The sequence below is a fragment of the Anser brachyrhynchus genome (assembly GCF_964034855.1).
Source record: "Anser brachyrhynchus genome assembly, chromosome: 5".
NCBI classification, from domain to species: Eukaryota; Metazoa; Chordata; class Aves; order Anseriformes; family Anatidae; genus Anser; species Anser brachyrhynchus.
Genome location: NC_137699.1, coordinates 60640358 through 60663126, shown reverse-complemented (window position 1 = coordinate 60663126; position 22769 = coordinate 60640358). Strand labels below are relative to the sequence as shown.

Sequence of the window (22769 nt, the reverse complement as noted above, 5' to 3'; positions counted from 1 at the left end):
GCCTAACATCTGAAGAATTACTGGATTAAGCCTGAAACAGGCTGAGATGTTCAAAAGCTGATATTTCACCTCATTGTGAGAACTAGGGTTGTATTTTATACCACCAGACCTTAATCTTAGATTTAAATCTGACCTGAAATGAGTCTAAACACTTCATTAGAATTAATCTATAAAACTGGTGAAAACCCGTGATTCCCAGCTCACAAAGCATTGCAGAGGTTCAGAAGCAGCATTTCTGGCAAATAAGAAAACAAATTATGCCGAACATTTCCTACAAAACACTACATCAAAAAAAATCATTTGAACAGCCAAAATATCCTGTGTTAATAAAACCAAAATGGTATATTTTGATTTTTACTTCTCCTAATTTCTGTTACAGTATAAAAACTCCCCTAAGCACAGTCAGAGCTAAAAGCATCAATTGTTATGGAGAAAGCTCTTTAACATCATTTACAAAAAAGCCTCGCAGATGGTATAACTTCTCCCCTTTTTTCATATGTTTTTTTTTCCTTTACAACCAATATAAATATTTTTCCTTACCATATATATAGCCACAGAAAAGCTATCAGTAAGTGCTAGATTTCTCTGTCAGTAACAAATCTCTGAGAACTGCTCGGAATATCCAGGCAAAGCTTTGCTATACCAAGGCATCTGGGAAAAACTGTCACTGCGATCAGATCATCAATGTCACAGCCACAACAAACAAGCAACTTGGCCTTAAAAAATCACCTTGCCCAAAAGCTGAGTCATTGCTGATGCCAAGAGACTCCAAAAGGGACACCGTGTCAAGATTTTAGCTTATAAAATTTGCTTCAGCTGTGAGGGACTCTGCAGTCGAGGCTTGTCCACAGGAACAGAAAATCACTCGTGAGCAGGGTGGTTTTCTCCTTGCAGCCCTTCCTGGGAGCAGGACTGAGCCATCACTGGGTGCTCAGTTTGGGAGGACATGGACATGGACAAGGGCAGAGCAAGCAGTGGGTTTGTGCAGCCCAGCCTGCAGAGAAAGAGACCTTCACATGTGAAGCATCTTTACTCCTTGGACCTGTTCTCATCAGGTTCCTGTTTATATACAGATACCCTCGGCTTAGACTCTGCCATTCATGTCTCTGATACTGAAACATTTGACGTAACCATCCAGCACCTGTATACAGTCACACAAGTAGCTCTTTTTAATTTTATTTTTTACTGGTCAAGAGGTAATCTCGTAATCTTGACCTTACAGAAACATTTACAAACTCTGTTCTGTGCCATATCTTTCGGGGAGGTCTGCATACCTGTGTTTGAGTGCTCTAACTTTTGATGACTCTTCAGGGGCAGTCCTTTGCTCTAAAAGGGAAGATATATGAAAACGGAAGGATAAGGTCTATAAATTTTTATAGCTCTGTACTTAGCTCACGCGCAGGCAGTAGAGTAGATGACAGTCCCGAGAGAAGATATATGATCTTCCTACATTAAGCTACATCGAATTTTAAAAGCACCTCTGAGTATCCAGCCACTGTGTTTAATATGCTTTGGCACTCAGGCATTGAAAGTTTGGCCTTACCCAACACATGGGGATAAATCTTCAAGAGCACAGCCAAAAGTCAGGGAACAGGTGCCAGAGCTGCAATGGTTCAAACTGCTGAAGCTATGGACAATACTAGTGGAGACCTGAAGGACGTGAGACTTATTGAGATGTTTCTGAAGGTCATATCAAGGTCATGCTTTGGTGTACATGTACTGTGCTGGTCACAAGAGGACATCATTGCCCCACCCACGTTTTTGGAGAGGAATGAGTTTGGCTCTGTTTGCCCTCAGGAGTGTTTGCAGACATTTCTTCTCAGAAAGAGCAGTCAGGTATTGGGATGGGTTGCCCAGGAGGTGGTGGAGTCACCATCCCTGGAGGATGTTCAAGCCTCAGGAGCGAGACCCCATGGATTGAGGCCATCTGAATGCGTCTGCAGAGTCTGTGCCATCACAGCTCACTGCTTACATCTTCTCAGGTGTTCAGAGTCATTTTTAGATTCCCTGAATGTAGCAAAAGCAGAATTGCAAAGCAACTGGTTCTCAAAACCGTCCTGTCTACCAATCTACTGCAAAACCTCCCAAAATATTAGGAACACACTATGGAAAGATGGATTGCTGGTATGAAACAATTTGCAATAAGAAAATCACCTCTTACTCCCAGCTGCAGGTCTGCATGCTGAGATACTTTCACTTAAAACTATCCTCTTACTCTTTATTAGTTATTTTTAGCCATTTTTACCGTAACTGTAGATTGCTAAGCCACAAAGCCCAAGAAGAGCAGAGAGACAAAAGCAGACTGGAGCTTACCTTAACTGCATTGTCTCCTACCCACTGCCTCAGTCTTAAATTCATCCCTGACCTCACATCAGGCCAGTCAGGCAGTGGTATGGAAGGAGAAAACTGGCCTGGCCAGCAGACTGACTGTCAGTGCTCCAGGTGTGGCCCCAGCATGGGGTTTAGCAGTGCAGATGTCATTTCTTCCTGCGAGACCCTCTATATTTAAATATTTCACTGAGCTGCAACTGCAAAGGAAGAGGAGGTTTGTGAACTGAGTGGGCTGTGGGGTCAGACAGCCCAAGAGGAAAAGACGCCATTTGGCTCAGGGAAGGGGTTTGGAAGAAAAAGAAAAAAAAAAGAAAAAAAAAAGGGTAAGTCATGTCTGTAGGACCTCTTTCACTCAATATCTGCTCATGGTTCTTGGGAAAGAGCATGGCCAAAAGTCTCAAAACCCATTTGTAAAATGCCAGTCCCCCCCTAGATTCGTCTGCTCTGCATTACCCAGGAAAGCCCAATTCAGCTGGCATTCAGCCATCTGAGCAGGAAGTCACTCAAGTGCTCCATGTCTTTGAAATCATAGAATCACACAATGGGTTGGGTTGGAAGGGACCTTAAAGATCACCCATTTCCACCCCACTGCCATGGGCAGGGACACCACCCACCAGATCAGGTTGCCCAGGGCCTCATCCAGCCTGGCCTTGAACACCTCCAGGGATGGGGCATCCACAGCCTCTCTGGGCAGCCTGTGCCAGGGCCTCACCACCCTCTGAGTGAAGAATTTCCTCCTAACTTCTAATCTAGATCTCCCCTCTTTTAGTTTAAAACCATTCCCCCTTGTCCTATCATTATCTGCCCAAGTAAAAAGTTGCTCTCTATCTTTTTTTGCAAGCCTTCTTGAAGTATTGAAAGGCTGCAATGCGCAAAGATAATCATAATTATTGGATTATCATATTTATCATATTTATTTATCATATTTATTTATATATTATCATATTTATTTATATTATTATCATAATTCATGTCATTTTTTCTACTTGGGTTCCCCAGCCCCTGCAAAAATTCCTCCATGCCCATTTCCATGCAGAAAATTAAGAGTCCAATGAGTCCAAGCAGGGAAAGATGGAAGAAGTTGGAATTGTTCAGCCTGAAGTAAAGAAGGATGAAGAAGGAACGTCAACTGCTTTCAATAGACGCTTGAGGGCTGGTGGAGGATGTGCCAGGAGAGGCCTATCCGAAGGAGCTGCAAGCATCTGACAGGAGCGCTCCGACACTGCTGCTGGCTGAGGGCCAGGACGGGCTCTATGGGCCTTGAGAAGTCCCTGCCAGGCTGGACTGCCAGACATTTCCATGCCTGCTTGCAGCTCCCGGTGCCGATGCAGCATGACAGGACCGGCCCAGACCTGTAGCTCCGGCCTACCCTCAAACATCTGCCTTTGCCCAGAAGGTGCAGTAGGCCAGGCCCTGAGCAACCTGACCCCACTGCCTTGAGGAAGGGGTTGGATTAGAGACCCCCGCAGGTCCCTTCCCACCTAAATTTTCCATGTGTGAAGCAAGTGCGTAGAGGTTCACCGATGTACTCCAAGACCGTAAGGCAAGGCCAGGCCTAGATCAAAGCGTTCACCTCTCCAGGCAGGTTCTATGTGTGAAAACGCTCCGGCTCCAGGCCCAACATCCCTCTCCACCACACCTTTTCCAAGTAGGGATTTTTCAAAGGCTGCAAAGCTATCGCAGCCCCATAAAAAGCAAGCTGAAACAGGCAAAACAGATGGGCCGGAGTGTGGAGGCACTTACAGCAGATGGCACTAAAATATTAAACTAACATTACCGTATGCTTAAGCCGTGGCCTGGCTTGCTGCTGATTGCAGAGCCAGCCTGGTGAAAACACGCAGATGAGAAATGAGCCTCATCTCACTAAATTACCCTGTCGAACATCCCCTTCCCACAGAAAAATGCCCCACCAGCGACTCCCCCAACAGCAGGGATGTGCTAACACAATGCAGGCTACGTTTTGGTGAACAAAACCCATTCAGAATAACTTAAGGTCTCTCCCAGATCCCTGCTGGAAAACAATCTCCTTGAGAAACTGGGCTTGTCTGCAGCAACAAGCAGAGGTGGACACAGAGGGAAAAAGCCCAAATTGCTTTGTGCTCGTCCACTGCGATAGCTCTGGCCAACACGGGGTGACACGAGAGGCACCAGAGGATGGGAACGTGCTCTTCAACCAAGGGCATTTGTGTTACCCCAAAGCCAGAAGTGGCCCTGACTGTGGCTTGTGACACTCCCTGGGGGTCACCAGACTTGGGTGGCCATCAGCCTTGGTGTCCCTCCTGGGTGTTTGGAGCCAGAGCAGCCACAAAGGGTGGCACACAACGGGTGCGTCAGATAAAATTCAGCATTTAAAATGCATTTCCTGGCTGGGAACCCTGCCTGGAGCCTGGTCCTGCCCGTTGTGCCATCTAGCGTGTGAGTAACAGCACGACCTGTGTGGTGCCAGGAGTTGGACTTGATGATCCTTATGAGTCCCTTCCAACTCAGGATATTCTATGATTCTATGATTGTGCAGCTCCAGGCCAGGGGTTCCCTTTTCCTACACTGAATTGCCATAAAGGAAAATAGACATAGAGCATTACGATATCCCTCTGCAAGCCAGAAGGTGAACATGGTCACACTAGAGATACAATTTACCTCAGAAATGATAACAGCAGACACAGGTGACCCTGTAGATTTATTTAATTAGTATCTTGCAACTAAATATATCACCCAAAACCACAGGCAGCTTCTGTGCATGGCCACTAACTTGCACCACAAACCTCCGCTGGGACTGCACAGAAGAGGGGCTTGGGGCAAATTCAGAGACCAGTGGACGTTCAACACCACACATGTTCATACAACTCTGGCTGTGCTCCTGGTCATTCAGAAATAAGCAACCGGTTTTGAAGAACAACTCTTGGGGCTACGATATTTCCAACAGACCCAGGCAGTGTCAGCCTCTTTGCACCACAGGCAAACCTGTGCACGGCTGTCGGAGAGGCCTGCTGTATCCCCTGCAGGTTTTGTGAGCCCAAGCATCTCAAGAGATGCCCACAGCGAGTTTCAAGTGGATAGTCCTGGCTGACCACAGAAGAGCTGAAGTGCAACAAGAGATTTAATTTTTCAAATGGTAAATCTAAGTGTACAGCAGGTTGCAAATATGTTCCTATGCAGGTTGCAAATGATCAAATTATGCTCATTTATACACTGGCGAGTTTCTGGGACCTTTACTATGAATTGCCACTTTTTTTTTTTTAAACCTGGGCTCAGACATTTGATCTGAAGGGCAACAAGCTGCTGCATGTTCCATTAAACCGATCGAGCAGAAGGAATAACACTGTCATTGAAGCAGAGGCTGGAGAGAGACACGATGCCCCAGCCCCGGGGAGATCTCTGGCCAGGACAAAGCCCCCAGGCTGTTGGACACCAGTCTTGGGTGAGCCAGGCCACCGCAAGCTGGCACAGAGCATCTGACAGGACAGCAAGAGAAGAGACAAAAGCACTCAGCCAAAATGCTTCTTCTCTGTCTGCCTTGGTCCAGGCTTCTCTCAGGCCTCTTGCAAACTGCCCTGCTCCAAAAGAGACATGCTCTCAGGAGAGCAGGTCTTTTCTGAAGTTCCCCGTGTGTCCAGACCATGTGCAAACCCAGCCTGGGCGTCACCTGAACTAAACAATGTCACAGCGCTGTGCAGGCCATACCAATCAGACGTGTTATTTTCCAAAGTTTGTGAAAATCTGTTGCTTTTCTTAGAACAAACCTAAAAATCCGCATCCCTTGCTCTGGCTGCTGGAATGCACAAATACTTCTTACTTCTTTGTGGCTCAATATTTAAAAACAAAAAACAAACACAGAAAAATAAAGCTGAGCTGGCAACCTCCTTCCCAGAGAACAACAACCAGAGAGGCTCCAAGCCCTGTTGGGTATGGGCTGTGTCCATCTCTGGGAGGAGATGTGGGGGCAATGAGAGCTGAGCAGCAAATGTCTTGCTACAGCTCTGCCTTCTCCTCTTTGCTCTGCAGGAGGCAGAGGAATTGGTAATGCTAACGTAGGCAGTGATTGCACAGCTCCAGCCAAAGCAAAGCCTATGTCGCAGCAAGGATTGCAGCCTTTCTGACCATGTCAAAAAGTGAGTGAGACTCACTAGCAGCTAACGGCACGGGAATAGCTCCATCCTCTATTTCAAACCATGTAAAATGGAGGCAGGCAGCCACTGCCCGTTTTTGTTATTGCCACTGGATGGCAACAGATGTTCAGCAGAGGCACTGAGTTATCACTGCGCAAACCTCACGTCCACTTGCTGCGCTCTGCCTTGATGGAATCACAGTATCACATGGTGAGACAGTTCATACTTACGAAGCTGACAGCTGGCTATTTTTAAATTTCATATACCTGGCTACAAGCTGGCCAAGGGCCACGGAAAGATCTGAATTTGGGTGTCCAAAGCACAGCCAAGCGTGTCGAACAGCTTCATCTGATCCATCGCATTCCTATGAATCTCCAGAAATGCTGGGCTTGCACTTACCAGAGCTCAGGTGGGACTTACCATGGCCACTGGGGGGGGTCAGTCCCCACCCGGACTCTGTGAACCTCACTAAAACCATTTTGTTTTAATGACAACGTGTGGCAGTGGCACAGCACTCCCGAGATGACAGGCAGCAAGGCGGTAACATGAAACACTGAAGTTTTTGTTTTCCGTCTTTTATCTAAACAGTCCCATCTTGCTAGTCTTCTCTTAATGATAGATACCTATAATTAAGTTAATTCTGTTAATGATGATACTGTTCTTGCTTTGGGTGGCATCGTTCTGCTGCACTTCCACTGAGTGGCACTGCAGCATCTCCCTCTATTCTCATCACTCCGGCTGAGCCTGGTCCATGCCAAATGCCTGGCGGGTGAATCGAAGCTGGCGTATGGCATGTATTTGATGTCCCTGTTGAAAAGCTCTGCCAAGACTTCAATTCAGTGCTACGAAGGCAGTCACTGCCCCCTCGGACATGCTCTGCCTTGACATTTTTCTGCCAGCTGATGGAGCTTCAGGCTGATGGAGCCTGGTGGGACACAGTGGGGATGCTGTGGTTCCACCAGGCCCCAGTTCACCTGAATGGTGATGACCCTGAAAAACAGCTGAAGAGTTTCATGTGAATTCCCGTGAATTCTCCAAATGAGGAACAACATCTCCTTTCCCACGTCAGGAAAGACCCATGATCTTCCTTCAACATAAAAATTTAACTGGCACCCCGACACGTGACCTGTATGGCAAATACCCATGACAGGAAGGCGATGTAAGCCAGACCTCAAGATCATCCACGTTTTCAAACCTTGAGCCCACCTCCCCCTACCTTTAAACCTGTTTCAAAAAAAAAAAAAAAAAAGTTTTAGCAATTATCTTCTTGATTGGTTTTCTGTTCTCCTCGGTTTTAGCACCAGAGCATTGTGAGGGAGAAAAGCACATACTGTAAGTATGGTCCTTATGCACCGCCGAACAGTCACCAGGTGTCTTGCATCTCTCCTGGCAGAAAAGTTCCTGCCACTGCTGACCTACGGGAACATAGGTAGGAAACACAGACACGCTGTGACACTGGGAGAACATCATGCACACGGGATTTTCTCTGACCACCGCACGGGAACAAGCCTCTGCTAGCACCAGATTAAACAATGACAGAAAGTAAACGAGATGCAAAAGTTAGGCCAAAACCCATGAATATGATCAAGGGGGACTGGATTCGTACTGTGTGTAGCTGCACTAAGCTTTGTAAGGCAGCAAGAGGGATTTTTCAGGAAAGCCTGTCTGTTGATAAGTGTACATAGCCCTGCAAATTTTATTAGGCCCTGAAATTGCAAAATCCCAGGAGAGAGAAATTAGCTGCCCATCTGGTATTCCCCAGCTACTTTCCCCAAATCCAAGACCAACTCGTGAGTCATCTCCCCAGAGCAGCACGCAGGACATGTCATGGTGCCAGAGGTCAGCTGGGACCCAACGTCGGACACTGCATGATGGGGTGTGCAAGGGAAATTCACCCAGCACTGTAGCTTTGAGGGTCTGGGCAGGGCCTGGGCAGGTTCTGCAAAAGGAGAATTTGGGAATGGGGGGAGAAAAATGACTGGAGCTCAGCCACCTGTGAAAGAGCTAAGAGATGCACAGCACGACATTGTGTGCTCTGAGAGCCTGGCAGGAAAACATACCAAAAAGCAATAATCATGCTTCTTATTCAGCCTATTAATGTCATCAATTCATTATCGCTAGGAACATCAGTATTTACATACCTAATTGCACTGCAGCTCTTGCAGTAGGCTCCCCAGCACATTCTGAAAGCTCAGGCTATTCCCTTACTAGACTGGCACGCTTGGGTTCACAGCGCTAGATAAATCAGTTGTAAAAGCATGCCCCAAACATGCCCGCCATGTCTCCAGGCCATCATGTGGTCAAACGTCTGCACAAACACGGAGGGATGACAAAGATGCTCGCGGAGCAGCAGGGGAGGGGGTTGCCCCCCTGACCTGTATCCAGCTGTTTGCAGGGAAGCTGCAGCTCTCTGAACTGCGAGCCCCAGCTGACGGAGGAGCTGTGGACAGCCTCTGTCCCCCAGCCCAGCCAGGGGGACAGCGGAGAGTCCCTCCCTGCTGTGCCAGCCTGCAAATCTGGGGGCACACGAAGGTCCCAGCTATTCAGAGCTGCTGTACTGCAAAGAATAAAATGCTTTTCTTCTGTCGTGTGCTTTGTGAACTGAGCCAGTCATGGCTGCTGGGACCCCCAGCAGTGCCAGGGTGCAGTGACCGTGAGCTGCCACTTGGTCCTCAAGATTCAGCTCATGCCAAAAGCTGGTGGTAGCTCTAGAGGCTTGGTGGGTCTGGTTGGACCTCGGTGCCTGGCTCAATGCTGGCTTTGAAGGCATCCCGTGGGGAGCCAAGCGCCCCTGAGCTCACCTGAGTACCAGAGAAGTGTCCTGCCGTCCCCTCCCAGAGCTGGATTAGGCTTTCAGAGGGGCCCCAGGATGTCCCCCGAGGCACACAGAGCTGGAGCAAGTCCCACTCCTCTCCACACCAGCCCATGAGTGCACACAAAACCCTGTTTATTGTGGATGGAGGGGGTCAGCCACCACCACAGAGATACTGAAGCTCCACCAGCTTCAGAAACACCCAGACTCACCAAACCCCAACCCCTCTCCTCCTCCAAATCACCAGAGCCTGACCCTTGCATCGTCACAGGCTTTGAGCTGGGGTTACCCAGCGCCAGCAGCATCCCCCGGTCAGCAGTGCTAACACCTCCCCTGCAAGGAGCTTCTCCCTCTTCCCCCTTCTTCTCAGCAGCATTGCAAAAATCAGCATAAACATCTGCATTTACCTCTCTGCTTATTTAAAAACGGCAGTAGGGGTGAAGCCAAGGGACTTCTTTTCCCAGAGTCCTTGGAAGACACTTTGCTTTGGTTAACAACAGTTTCTTCGATGGGTTTCTTCAGGATTATTCTTTCCTTCAGCTCCTCAGTGCTGACGGCAGAGGTCGGCGGCTCAGCACTTATTTTCGGGGCAACAAAGGAGCATTTCAGGTAGGACGCGGAGTCTGCCAGGTTCTCCCTGTTCATCCTGCTCTCCGTCGTTTTACTGGCTTCGTAATCCAAAGCATCGGCGCGCGAGCCGTTCTCTTCCTTGATAATGTCCATCACCATGGGCTTCATGAGCGGGGAGTCCTGCTCCCTCTTCGGGCTCTCTTCGGAGGCCGACGAGGCATCGCAGGACTCGATGATGAGCTCGCTGTCAAGCTCAGCCTCCCGCTCCTCCCGCAGGATGCTGTACTGGATAGAAGGGGAGGCGGGCGATGGAGGGGGCCCTCCGATGTGGCTGAAGGTCATGTAGTTGGAGTGCAGCACCTCCTCGGCGGCCAGCGGGTCCTCCGACACCAGCTCGATCTCCGAGTCCCCTGACTCGGCGCTGCTGGCTTCGTTATCCAGCGGCGCGGGGACAGCGGGGAGCCCAGGCTTGCCTCGCTGCTCTTGCTTCTCGGCGGAAAGGGCTGGTGACCGCTGCGCCTCCGGGGTCTCGAAGGAGAAGCTTTTTGCTTCCTTGATGGCGCTGATGAGCTCGTCCTCCGACAGGCTGCCTTTGCCCTGCGACTCTGAGCCTGACGGTTCTGCCACACAGAAAGAAAGGGAGAAAAAAATAAAAAAATCATAATTATATTTTCTGACGGCTTAGACAACCAACAATAGATTTCACACCAGCACAGAGCCCTCTAGCAGGACTGGTAACACAGGCAGAAAGTCTCCCCATCTGTGATGACCAACAGTCATCAAGTTTGTCCTTACAGAGCATTTCCCATGCATATTCTCATTACAAAAGTAGTATCATTATCATCATTTAGTGAGGGACAAGCTGAGGAAGAAGGAGGTCGTGGTCAGTGCTTGGCCAGTGGCTCAGCAATCCACTCTTTCACCAGGAAAATCCCCAGGTGTGAGGAACATGGGCTCAGGGTCTGGGGGGTTCCTGACACTCCTGTTTGAGACAGCCCATGTGCAGTTACCAGTAACGTTCTCAAACTACATTTAGGGAGTGACTTTTTTGGGAGTGAGGGGTGATGGCGAATTCTCTCTTTGCTCTTATCACAGCTGGGTTTGAGAATGAGATTCAGATTTCTACTGTAATTCATTAATACTATTCTAAAGAGATGTTAGCTGTTCAATTAAACCTACAAGAAAAGAGCCCCTCGTGTTTCCTTGGTGAACAGAGAAGTTTTAGTGACAGCATCTGAGCCATGACATCCTGCTGGGAGATGGGCAAGGAGAATTACCTCCTCTCTGCCCTCCAAGAAATTTTGGATTGTGTGATCTGCTAACACACTTCCATCGGTACTGCCGTATCACGAGCAGGTCTGCAACTCTGCTGACATAACAGCTCACTTGTAACACACCCATCTCATAGGAGAAAGTCCCTCTGTCAGCCAGGGACAGGCAGCTGAAAGGATTAAGGCGTTTGGGACTGCCACACCACACTGCTGTCCAGATGCCAGGAAGATCCTGTTGCATCCGACACGCTGAGCAGGAGCCCACGCATCCTTGCCCTCCAGCTGCAGGATGCCTGCGTGAACCATGCAGCTCCCCTGCATTACACCATGTAGGTACTCGGTCCCTGAGTTGCTGTGAGATGATTTAATCCAGCACACATCCAAACAGGAATGTGACCATCAGCCCTCATATTGCAGCAATGCCCCGATCCTCTGGTTCACCCCAGTGCTGCCCATGCAGGCAGACTTCTACTGGGTAGAAATGGTAAGGGCAGGTTTTACATTTCTTCTTCATTTGTGGAAGTGGAGTCTGGGTGCAGGAAGGGATGGACATCCAGAGAAAAAGCCCTGCAAAAGCCAGCCCCTATGGGACGATGCCTGCTTCTTTAAGCAATGTTTTTGGCCTTCCAACACCTCGATGGGACATGGTGCTCAGGGACATGGTGCTCAGGCAGCACTGGGCATCAGCTGTGCCCATGGAGAGCAATGTTTCCACGCCACCAACCAGACAGGGCACGCCACGTGCCGTTCACCCGGTATGATCAGATACAGTTATCAAGTGCCATTCAGCCCTTTTACAGCTGCCAAGGACTGCATAAATAATAATTAGTGCCTGAAGTTCTTAATTGCCTCTTAGTGCCAAAAGTGTAAATCAATAAAAACTGGAATGCTGCAGATGTAGCGTGTGATGTCACCCAGCCAAAAGAAAGAAGAAAAATGTGATGCTTTAACGGCTATTTATTACCTAAAGATTCTGGCTAACACAGGCAGGATAAATTCAGAGCTGCTGGGGACTCCTTCAATCTTTTTTCCTGAAAGTGTGCAAATGCACGCTCAGTTCTGGAAGGTGTTTCTCTAAGTGTAGGTGTTAGTGTGGGTGGAAATCCCAAGCTGCCATTTTATGGAAATCCCTCTTGAATTATAAATGCTCCAAGAATTCCTCAAAGCAATGGAAATTTCAGTTTCAGGATGGCATTGTCAGATATCAGGGGTTTGATCCAGGATGCTGAAATTTAACTTCAAGTCTCAAAACTCTGCTTCCTGTCACAGAATTTTATTCCTTTTTCACCAGCTATACTGCTCCCATATTTTAGTGGTGCAGAGCAGTGTATAATACGGGAAACAAGGAACAAATATCATATACCACTGCAGTAATCAGATGATAAGAAAATGTGTAAGAGAGGGATCTTGGTGCCTTCCACCCCCACGCCCAAGAGTAGAAACCAGCAGCCTCTAACAGAAATTGGCCCTTTGTCCCTCTGTAAATGAGATGACATTTCCCTCACCAGCATTTTCCAAGAGCAGCACTTGCACATGCAAGCAGTGCTCATTTTAACATCCCAATGCCCTCCTAGGGCAAAAAGGCTTTAAGCAAACATCAAAATCTAAAAAATGAACCCAGCCGTTCACAGCACGCTGGTCCCATATGCCCCATTTCTTCTGTGGAGCACAGCTGGGGTGACCAGGAGACCCCAAAATCACAGGAACCTGACCCAAACTGTTGCCAAACTGATACCAGCCTTGATGGCACCCCTGCAAAGAGGTGCAAGAGCAGAGTAGAAACACCTCCACCCGTGAGACATTACAGATCCCACAGCACACAGGGCTAACATTGCAGCCACTTGCAGAATAGCAAAAAAAAAAAAAAGGTGCTGGTGGCAGCGTTACCTGTGCCGGAGGATGGCGGTGTGACAGAGCCCGGGCTGTCATCTTCTGGCTCCGACACCGTCACGGTGGGCACCACCTCATGGCTTGGCTTCAGGCCGGTTTCGGGCTGAGTGGGACTTGCCTCTTTGCTGGCAGCTTCCCCAGTGCTGGGTATCTCGGTCAGCGTGATCTTGACAGGGGTTGTCACCAGCGAGGCACTGTGCTGGTCCCCAGACCTTTTATCTTCAAGAGGGGCTTGCTCTTCGGGAGCCTTTGTGCCCTCCAAAGTCGGCGTCCTCTGAGGTTCGGTAGCGTGGCTGGACCCGGTGGGTGCTCCCCGGTACTCATCGATCCGGTCCGGGCTCTCATCTTCCGAGTCTGGCTCATGTTTTTCTTGGTATTTTATTTCTTCTGATCTACTTATGTCCATGTATTTATAACCTTCTACTTTCATGGGATCTGCTAAGGTTTTGTCAACTTCGGTAGACTCTGCAGGAGTCATCTCTATTCCCGAATCGGAGCTAAACAAGCCGCGGGACTCGAACCCAGTCACGTCTTGAACAGGATGCCCCAGCGTGTTAAACCCCTCCGTGCTGCCCGAGCAGGGAATGGGGCTGTTTTCCTGCTGGTAAATCCCTGTGAAGTAGGTGCTGTCCCGGGGAGTGGTGTAGTGGACGTCAGAGATCAGAGAGGTGTAGAAGGAGCTGTCGGCCCCGTTGGCGGCGCTGGAGCTGTAGTCGAAGAGGTGTGACGAGGCCATGACACCTAAAGCAAACACAGAAAAATGACACAGTGAGGAGACGAGAGCCATCAGTCTTTCTGCAAAGCCACACATGCCCACTGCTGATGTTAGACTGAGTTTGTGCACCAGGCTTGGGTTTGCTTGCAAGCTTTTTGGGGCTGTCACTTACTCTGCCTTCGGGCAATACAGTGCACATCTGGCAGATGAGGCTTCCAGCTGCTGCTGCATCTTAAATAGCTATAGCAAGCCTTAAAACTGCTAGGAGAAACCCTATATGGGACTGAATCCTTCCTCTCAGCTCCCACATCCCAGCGAGCTGAGCAATGACCATGCTGGTAAAGACCCCAAGTCCTCCAGCTCACCCCTTTTCCGCAGGGCACGATCAGCCTGACCACGTTGTTCCTGGCCAATGCTTGCCCAGCCTGTGCATAAAAATCTCCGGTGATGGCAATCCCACAGCCTCCTTCACCTTCTGGCCCAACTTCTGCTCATCACCCTGCAAGAGATACGGAGCTCCTGGCCCACTCCATGTGTCCCTGGTCTGCCAAGCACAAGGCAACGTTCACAGCAATCCTAAGGGATGCTGCAGCAGCTGCAAAGCCAGAAACCGTAAAATATCAGCAAGAAAGCTCCAGAGCTTCTTGCACGTGTTTATTTTCTTTCTCTTTGCACATGCATAACAACACCACCCTTAAATACAGTTGCAACTACTTCTGTCCCACTGCACTCCATGCATTAGGCACACGCAGCTCATACAGTGAGCCCTGAACAATATTTTTTCCTTAGCACGACTCAGCATCCAACCACAGGCTTTATTTCATTGCACAGCCCTGCTGAATTTCACACGCACAGTCCCAGCACTGCACAAAGGAGGAATGACCAGCTCCTTCACGTGTGTGTTCATGCTGCTCAGTGCTGTGATGACTTGCAAGCAGCACGCAGTTCCTCCTCCCCAGGCTGCCTTTGCAGCTGGAATGGCATGCTCCCCCTTTTGCGAAGGGAAACCTGGCAGCATAGAGAAAATGTAACCTGAAAGTGCCGTGCCTCACTTTTTAGCCTGCCTACCCTACCTGTGGGCCCATCGCCACCGACTTCAGGTGCTGGGGTGCTGCTGGTCCCCCCCAGCCCTCACCACTCAGCTGCCACCACGCGCTTTGCCTTCTGACCATTACAGAGCACTGCATTGAATTTCTTACAGAAATTAAGCCAAGATCTTGTTATAGAGCAGTGAGGGTCATTGCAGAGACTTTTCCTATGCAAGTGGAAGTTCTTTCCTTTCCACCCAGGTAACTTTGCATTTACCTGCTCTAAACACCTCCCTCCATCTCCCTGCTAGCTCCCTCAGGGCTGCATGAACCCTGTGCAGCTTGCTCCTGTCTTCACTGCTCAGGCCGATCAGCAGAGAGCACAAAAACAAAGCATAAACAGAAAAACAGTGGAAAACCCCAAGAAATGAGGGCTAAGGGGGGCTGCCCAGCACCCCATCAGGTCCTACCTGAGCTCATTTGGTGCCTTGAAAGGACAGCTCATCCACACAGAACACCAAAAACATTTCAAAACCATCAGTAAGCAGAAAGGGACAGGTTATTTTTCTTGCTCGTATCTTTCTTGCTGAGCTAGCCTTTTTGAAAATTATCCATAAACAGGTCTGGGTTTTCACAAATGTGTTGGTTAGCTGAAATTATCTGAGGCATTGTTTATGCCAACATATTTCAGGCTGTGAATTGCTGACTGCAGCCTATCCGTGCCTGTTGCTGCCAGTATGTGCTGTTTGTAATTTACTGTTTGTACGGGGTGAGTGGCTGCCTAAATCATGAGGTTTCAGGGCTGCTCTTTCATCAGCTGGTTCCTCGGTGCCTTCTGGGGCTGATCCAAAGCCCACCGAGTTCACTGGGAAAAAACAAATCCCACTGATTTTGTGTGGCTTGGGATCAGCTCAAGTTGGCTGGGCAATACTTGGTGCTCTGGGTGCTCACAAAAAACTCACCAGCACAGCACCAGCACCAAGCATAAAACCTTTTCTACAAACATCCCGAGATTGCTAGCAAGGAGTAGGCACAAAATTAGTCAAAGGGAATTGAAGTTGCCTCCAAACCAGCATTCACAGATGCTGCTTGCAGCTTTCGTTTAGGCTTTATCCGCAGTATGAAGGTGCCAGAAGCATGGGCTGTTGGAGCACTTGGCAATGCTGATGGACAGAGTAGAGAAAGGGTTTGGGAAGTGTCTGTGTCAGGTGCTTCATCGCAGGAGTCACAGCAAGCCAGGGCTGCTCGCAGGACAGCCACTGTCACACGGACAGCCTATAAAAATGTCATCCTGGTCTTGGCTGCTCCTGAGCAGAAAGGAAAAAATACGCCTGCAATGGTCTCTGAAAGAAACATCACAGTTACTAATGGTAGGAAAAGGCATGCTACAGATTTTATCCAACACAAGAGTAGACTTAAAATAGACTCAATCATAACCCTTTTTTTTTTTTTCTTCATTGCAGCGGGTTTGCAACCACTGGTGAAACGATAGATGTGTTTCTTTCTGGGGTTCGGGGCAAAGAGTTCAAGGGTGTGCAAGTGTGTCCTTGCACACGCGTGAGCAGGGAGGGCTCGCGTCAGCAGAACGGATCGGTCCTGGCTCTCAAGGCAACTGCAGAGTCAAAAGCTCTAAGACAGCTGAAAGTGCCTAATTACGAGGATTTAATGCAACTCCGTATTTCCACAGGGAATGATTTAAAGCCATCGGTAAAAATGCCTCTCAGTGGTGAAGTGTGAATACATCAGCTATTAGGCTGGCTATTAAAGACACGGAAACCTGCAATAGCTGAGCATATTTTTGCTGAAGAATGGTGTGTTCAGAGCCCGGTGATTCAGCAATGCCCTCCCCGATTTTAAGTTTATTTAGTTCAATATCCGTGGGAAGGAGAAGCCTTGAATAGCACTGCTGACGGGTGGCAGTATCGGCTCTGAAGTTACCCTTGTTACAAAAGGTTTTTTTTTAAAAACTGCACGTCCCTCAAATGTGCCCAAAAACTTGCCTGCCAATTCAGGTAAAGCAAAGCTATTCAGTGCTGAGAGCAGCCGCCGTGTTTGCTTGTAACACAAGCCCTCGGGAACTAATTTCACTTCCTGCAGGCAGCGAAGCAGTAATGGTCTGGTTCAACCACTCTGAGCACAGCTGAGATCTCAGTTAGTTGCACGCATTTTCATCAACTGTAAAGAATTCTTTTTTTTTTTTTTTGGAAAATGATTGTTTTCTTTCCTCGGAATAAGAAATTGAATGCTCCAGAAGTCCTCCCCTACAGCGTTAGATTTAGAGTTTAGCAATTGACACGCTAAAACAAAATTAAGAAATCACTGGCTCCACACAGAGTAACTCTTAATTTAAGGAAGGGAGCTGAAAGCCAGCTGGGATCAATGAAAGCTGAGGTGCTCCGGCACACTGGAAGAAGAAATCAAGAAGTTAGATGAGGTTAACAGACAAAAAAAAACAGCTAATTTAAATGAGAATGATTTTTTCCCCAAAAAAATAGAGTACGCTCAGTCTTCTTCAAATTGATCACTTCCAAGAATCATGTTTGATTTCCCGAAGTCACCTGGATGCCGAGCAGTCCCTGTGTTGACCTGCCTTTCCTAACCACCGCACACAGCCCCAAGGACCTTCGGTGGCATGGACAGACCGACGTGGGACATGGCACTTGGCAACCCTGCAATGCAAGGTTCAGTGCTTATTGTGCCAGTGGTTCGGTCAGAATTGTTCATTTCTCAGAAGAGGAGAGGGGGAACTGGTCTTTAATTAGCTGATGTTATTTTTACAGCCTGGAGCTGCACCAAGAAGCCGAAGGATCTTCAGGTGCACTTTGAGGAGTCGAGGTTCCTGCGACCTTTCCCAGATAAAAGCAGAACAGTGTCAGCAAGAGGCTTCCAGCAAATTCCCGTAGGTCTTTTAAACAGTTGGCTCTGACTTTTGCTGTGGATATTGAGCCTCAGGAGCAGGGGCTCCAGCTCTGCCCCATGCCCACGCGGATCACAGCCTCCTTGCACCGAGGTCCCTCCATCCCCTTTGGGCAGCCCCCGACCTGGGGCAACTTCTGAACTAGGGACAATAACGCACAAAGTCCCATGAAGAAGGGGACCGCTGCTGTCAAACTCATCCAAACGATGTCAGGTCTCTCAGGCCAGGTGCCACAGCCGGGTCCCAGCACCTTTCGGTGTCATGCAGAGGCTTCAGACAACCGAGCTGCCAAAACCACGCCATATTTTCCAGCACGGTGACTCTGCTCTGCTCCAAGACTCCCAAAGGCAGCACAGAGCTCAGGGATATGCTGTGACTTCCCTTCAGCACTCAGCCTAAAGCCTGGCTCTTAATTGGATACCCAATATTGTCTTAGAGGCTCAAGGAGATGGCTGAGCGCTTCACAGAATCACAGAATTGAAGGGGTTGGAAGGGACCTCGAAAGATCATCGGGTCCAACCCCCCTGCCAAAGCAGGTTCCTTAGAGCAGGCTGCCCAGGTAGGTGTCCAGACGGGCCTTGAATATCTCCAGAGAAGGAGACCCCACAACCTCAGTGGGCAGCCTGTCCCAGTGCTCCGTCACCCTCACCGTGAAGTTCTTCCGCATGTTGGTGCGGAACTGCCTGTGCTCCATCTTGTGGCCATTACCCCTTGTCCTGTCCCCACAAACCACTGAAAAGAGGTTGGCCAAATCCCTCTGTCTCCCACACCTCAGGTATTTATACACATTGATGAGATCCCGTCTCAGTCTTCTTTTCTCCAGGCTGAACAGGCCCAGGTCTCACAGCCTTTCTTCATAGGGAAGATGCTCCAGGCCCCATATCATCTTTGTGGCCCTCCACTGGACTCTTTCCAGGAGAGACTCTTTCCTTTGCCGACCTTTTTGTTGTACCATTGCCTTCTCTCCTCAAAAAAATGACTTCATACCAAGGCTGACTTTGTCCAACACCAGGGACCCGTCACAGGCTCTCAGTGCACCCCCAGTCCCTTTGCCAGACCTTGCCACCACATGAATGCCTGCACCCAGAAAGCAAATCCTTGCTCAAGCTCCTCTCTCACATCAGAGAGATCTTCCTGCTTTCTTCCAAACACACAACAGAAGTAGCTGTTAGGCAGTCCTGCCTCTTCTGTACCAACCTTACAATTTTGGCATCAGCTGCAAGCCACAAGCCTCTGTTTGACCTTTGCTGCTTCTTATTCCTAATGCTTCCTTGCAAAAAAATAAAATGAAGAGGATAAGACTTCCCCTATTCTTCTGACCCTAATATATGATGGTTTCTTAAAAAAAAAAAAAAAAAAAAGAAAAAATCCATTTACCTCCATTTTTCAAATTTATATTCCTATGTTCTTCTGTGTAGAATTTCTGTACAGATGTTCAATGTTTCATCACTTTCCCCCATCTTGCAGTACCCAGACAGACTGGTAGTCCCAAGTCTCTCTCCAAATTCAAAGCACACACCATCATCTTAGATCCAGACGCAGCTGCTTCTCCCTCTCTGCTTGGTTTCAAGCCTCAGGAAAGCTGTGGAGATTTCCAGATGCCCTTCACTGGTCCTGCTCCCAGCAGGACACCGCAGTGGCAGACATCCCTCATCCCCGTGCCAAATCACACAAAGCTTTGAAGTGGGCTGGGTACCCCTAGGGATATCTGAGCGCACCACTTGGGAGCCACACGCTCGGTTTTTACGTGACCCTTCTCTACGAAATTCTAACCCAAGACACTTCAGCGTCCAGGCAAACCTCACAAACACTTGGGTGCTTGCAGGCCAGTTCAAACAGAGCATGAAACCCAAATTTCTGAGAGCTCTTCTATCACCGTGCCGTGGATAACTCTTAAATCAGCCTGGATTGGCCTTCATGGATAGCCCGAGCCAGCTGCCAGCCCCGAGCTGTGCTACCTGGAGATGCTGCAGGTGAGGAGCTCAGAGGGCTCCTTGCAGCCCAGCTTCCCCCAAGCACAGGCGGTGCCGGCCGTCCCCAGCTGCCAGGAGATGGTGCTCTTTCTTCTAGCTCAGGGTCTGCAAAGCCAGCGTGCAGGTTGGCAACTTCTCTTCCTCCAAAGCTCTCCTGACGCGGGAAGAACACAGCTCTGCAGGGCATGGCGTTTGCAAACGTGAGTGGCCACCTTCTGAAAGTCATTTTGGGACTCCTTTGCATCACAGGCGCTACAAAAAAACTGGACGTACCAGAAGGATGCATGCTCCTATTCTATTAGTACTTCCCCTGGCTCTCTGCATGGGTCCTGGGAGGGGGTCAGGGCATCAGCTGGGCAAGTGGCTTGTCCTCAGCCCCACATCCCACAGCAGCCCAGAGGAAGGCACACGGAGAAGCAGCTGGAATCTCCTGCACAGGTAGGAGGGCAAAAGGACAGGGTGGAGAGTGGAAACAAAACCCCAAACCAACCAAACAGCAAACCCTGCAGGCTTAATTCTATTTACACTCCAGTTACTCCACTGAATTCATTGGCACCACTTCGGATTAATTCAGTGTAAGATGGAAAGCAAGTCCTAAACTCAAAGAAATTGGTTTGGTGATGCTGAACGTCCTCAGCCCCCACGGACACCCACCGAGCTCGCTGGTGGCGCTCAGCGGGTGCCCCAAAGCCTTGCAAAGCGAACCCACGGCAGATGATTCAGCAGTTCCCATCCCCACGTGCCCTCCAGGCTTTCTGCTTCAATAAATAGCTTCAGAAAGCTCCCATTCGACCCAGCAGTAAAAACCTTCACTGAAGTCCCTGACGACCCTCCTCAGTACTCTGGGCAGCATGAAAAATGAGAAACACTGAAAAAAAGAACCTTTAGAGTAGCATAAAACCAGTTAAAAAGCTCACATGGTTGCATGTGTTCCTGCTAGAAGTAGAGCTGCACCAGATCTTCACAATAGACAGACCAGGATACAAATACCATTTTGTAATTTTTAACAAAAAATCTGCTTCAGGAAGAAAAAAAGACACGGGTTGCTGCAGTAGTACCATGCGGAGTGACATGACTGGTCGGTAGGGTTCAGTGACACTGAGGCACTGCCTAAGACGCTATCAAATGCGCTTTGCTAAGGCTTATTAAAGCCTACTAATAAGAATAATCCATTCTTATTTCACTGGACTCACATTTCCCCTGCAAGATCAAACTCCACCGAGTCCCACAACAACAATCTTCTGAGCACGAAGTGAATTAGCACCTAAATCATGCTTTCCAAAAGGCTTGAAACGAAGCCCAATTCCCTCTAGAGCACTAGCCGCAGAAATATCTGAAAATCTGGATGCGTTTGCCCAAGCCCCATTTCTCTACAAGCTCTCAAATACTGAAATTCCATTTCAGACATGACAGAGGGACTTTAGCTCTTCACTGCTTTTATTCCCAGGCAGTCGGTGGATCACCAAACCCAGACCAGGTCATCCCTCCATGGCCTTGCGGAGACCCCCGTCCCCTGGCCAGCCCCAGCCCCAGGCACCCTCTGCACCCCCAGCCCCGCTGTGCTGGCTCCCGGTTTCTGACAGATCCAGCTTCCCTCGGCTGCCCTAAGGCAAGCCACAGCAGCACGGCTGCAGATTCAGACTGCCTGGAAAACACAGAAATGCCCATACTGGCTGCTTTTGATGCTGCAATAAAACCGGGACAGAATTCGTTGCCCTACAGCTTGAGGCTCTTCTACAGCTAGGGAAAGAGGGCTCAGTGGCAGGGGGGTAAGAGCTGGCACTGGGGAAGGGCTTGTGCTGAAACACGAGTCTTTAAGGCAGAATGTGATACACACTGCTGGGTTTTCACTCAGACCCGACTGCAACATCTCACGGAAATCCCGCTATTAAAAATGAAGAAGAAGAGGAAGAAAGGAACATCTTGCACTTGGGCTTTGCTCCCTGTGCTCCAAGGCTGCGGCCAGCCCAGCAGCACAAATCCTGCAGGGAGACAGAGCGACGGCTGCAACAAAGTTCAGCTGTAAAGAAATCACTGAGAGCTCTCGAGAGGAAAATTAACTTTGCAGCAACGCATAACACCCCCAGCGATGTGTCAGGCAAGATAATTCGGGGAGAAATCCAGCTGGCAGGCACCGAGGGCTGGGGCAAGGCAGGAGCAATGCCACAAAAGGCAGGAGAGAGAAACCTGCAAGAAACTCCCTGGGCAGAGAAGCACGAGGCCCTGGGAGCCAGCAAAGAGCATCAGAAGACAAGACGTTATGAGCCACAAATCAGGATCAAGTCTAATTTTCCACGGAAATCTAGGTCCGAGAGGACACAGCAGCATGAGGCTGATGCAGGCAAAGAGCTGGGGCTCAAGAACCCCCCTCCTATTGTCTTTTCACCCAAAGTTTCCCCATCTCAACGTGACCTGTGCCAGGAAGACCAGAGGACCGGTGCATGCTGGCTCCTGGTGGCTTCTTGTATTGGCAGCAATAGATGTGTTAGGAGAAAAGACAGTAGAGCCCCAGCTAGGATCCAGACTCTATAACAGCAAGGACTGAAGGTATAACATATGAGCAGCATCAGAAAAGACTCAAAAAGAGACACTGCAGAGGTTCTGCTGAGGCAGGGGAGGCAGCAGGATCTGATCCAAGCACTAACGTGGTTTCCTTCTCCGTTAAGTGATTTCCTCCTGTTTCTAGAAGGTGGGAGAACCCCGGGTACGTCTGAAAGTCAATCAAAAAGTTATCAAAAGTGTATTAAAAGTTAAAGCTCTCACAGCAGCGCAGAATATGGGGCAGAGCCACTGCAGTCATAAATCATCATCAACCTGCTGGCTCCAGCTTATGCTTAAGGAGGATCGGGCCAGATGTGCTATAACTAATGCTATAAATATCCTCGCCTTCAAGGTCTCTCCTGTATTTACCTGCCACCGTGGCTCTTCTCCTGCAAAAGACGAGTTTATGCCAAGCAGAGACGGGAAGAATCCTCCCCAGACATCTCACTTCCCTGAAGGACATTTTCAGAGACTTATCCCATCCTTTGCTCTACTTCATCAAAGAGCCGATAGGACTACAAACCCGATACAGCTACAAACCCCTCCATTTCCTGACTGCGAATACGTGGCACCTGGAGACCCCACCAGTATTTGCCCACCCAGGAGACCAACATC

General features: G+C 49.1%; 1 protein-coding gene across 4 annotated transcripts in view; it reads right to left on the bottom strand.

The window, feature by feature from the left end:
* Positions 1-22769, bottom strand: part of RTN1 (reticulon 1) — a 133835-nt gene that overhangs the window by 34864 nt on the left and 76202 nt on the right. For 3 of the 4 annotated variants that reach the window (XM_080595680.1, XM_080595678.1, XM_080595681.1), the window contains 2 exons: positions 12978-13721; positions 9657-10439 (listed from right to left, as the gene is read on the bottom strand). In XM_080595680.1, the coding sequence (XP_080451806.1) occupies positions 9657-10439; positions 12978-13716 (1522 nt within the window). In that variant the 5' untranslated portion in view covers positions 13717-13721. Of the gene's footprint in view, positions 1-9656; positions 10440-12977; positions 13722-15193; positions 15219-22769 lie in introns of those variants that run through there. The other variant, XM_080595679.1, reaches the window with a different exon arrangement.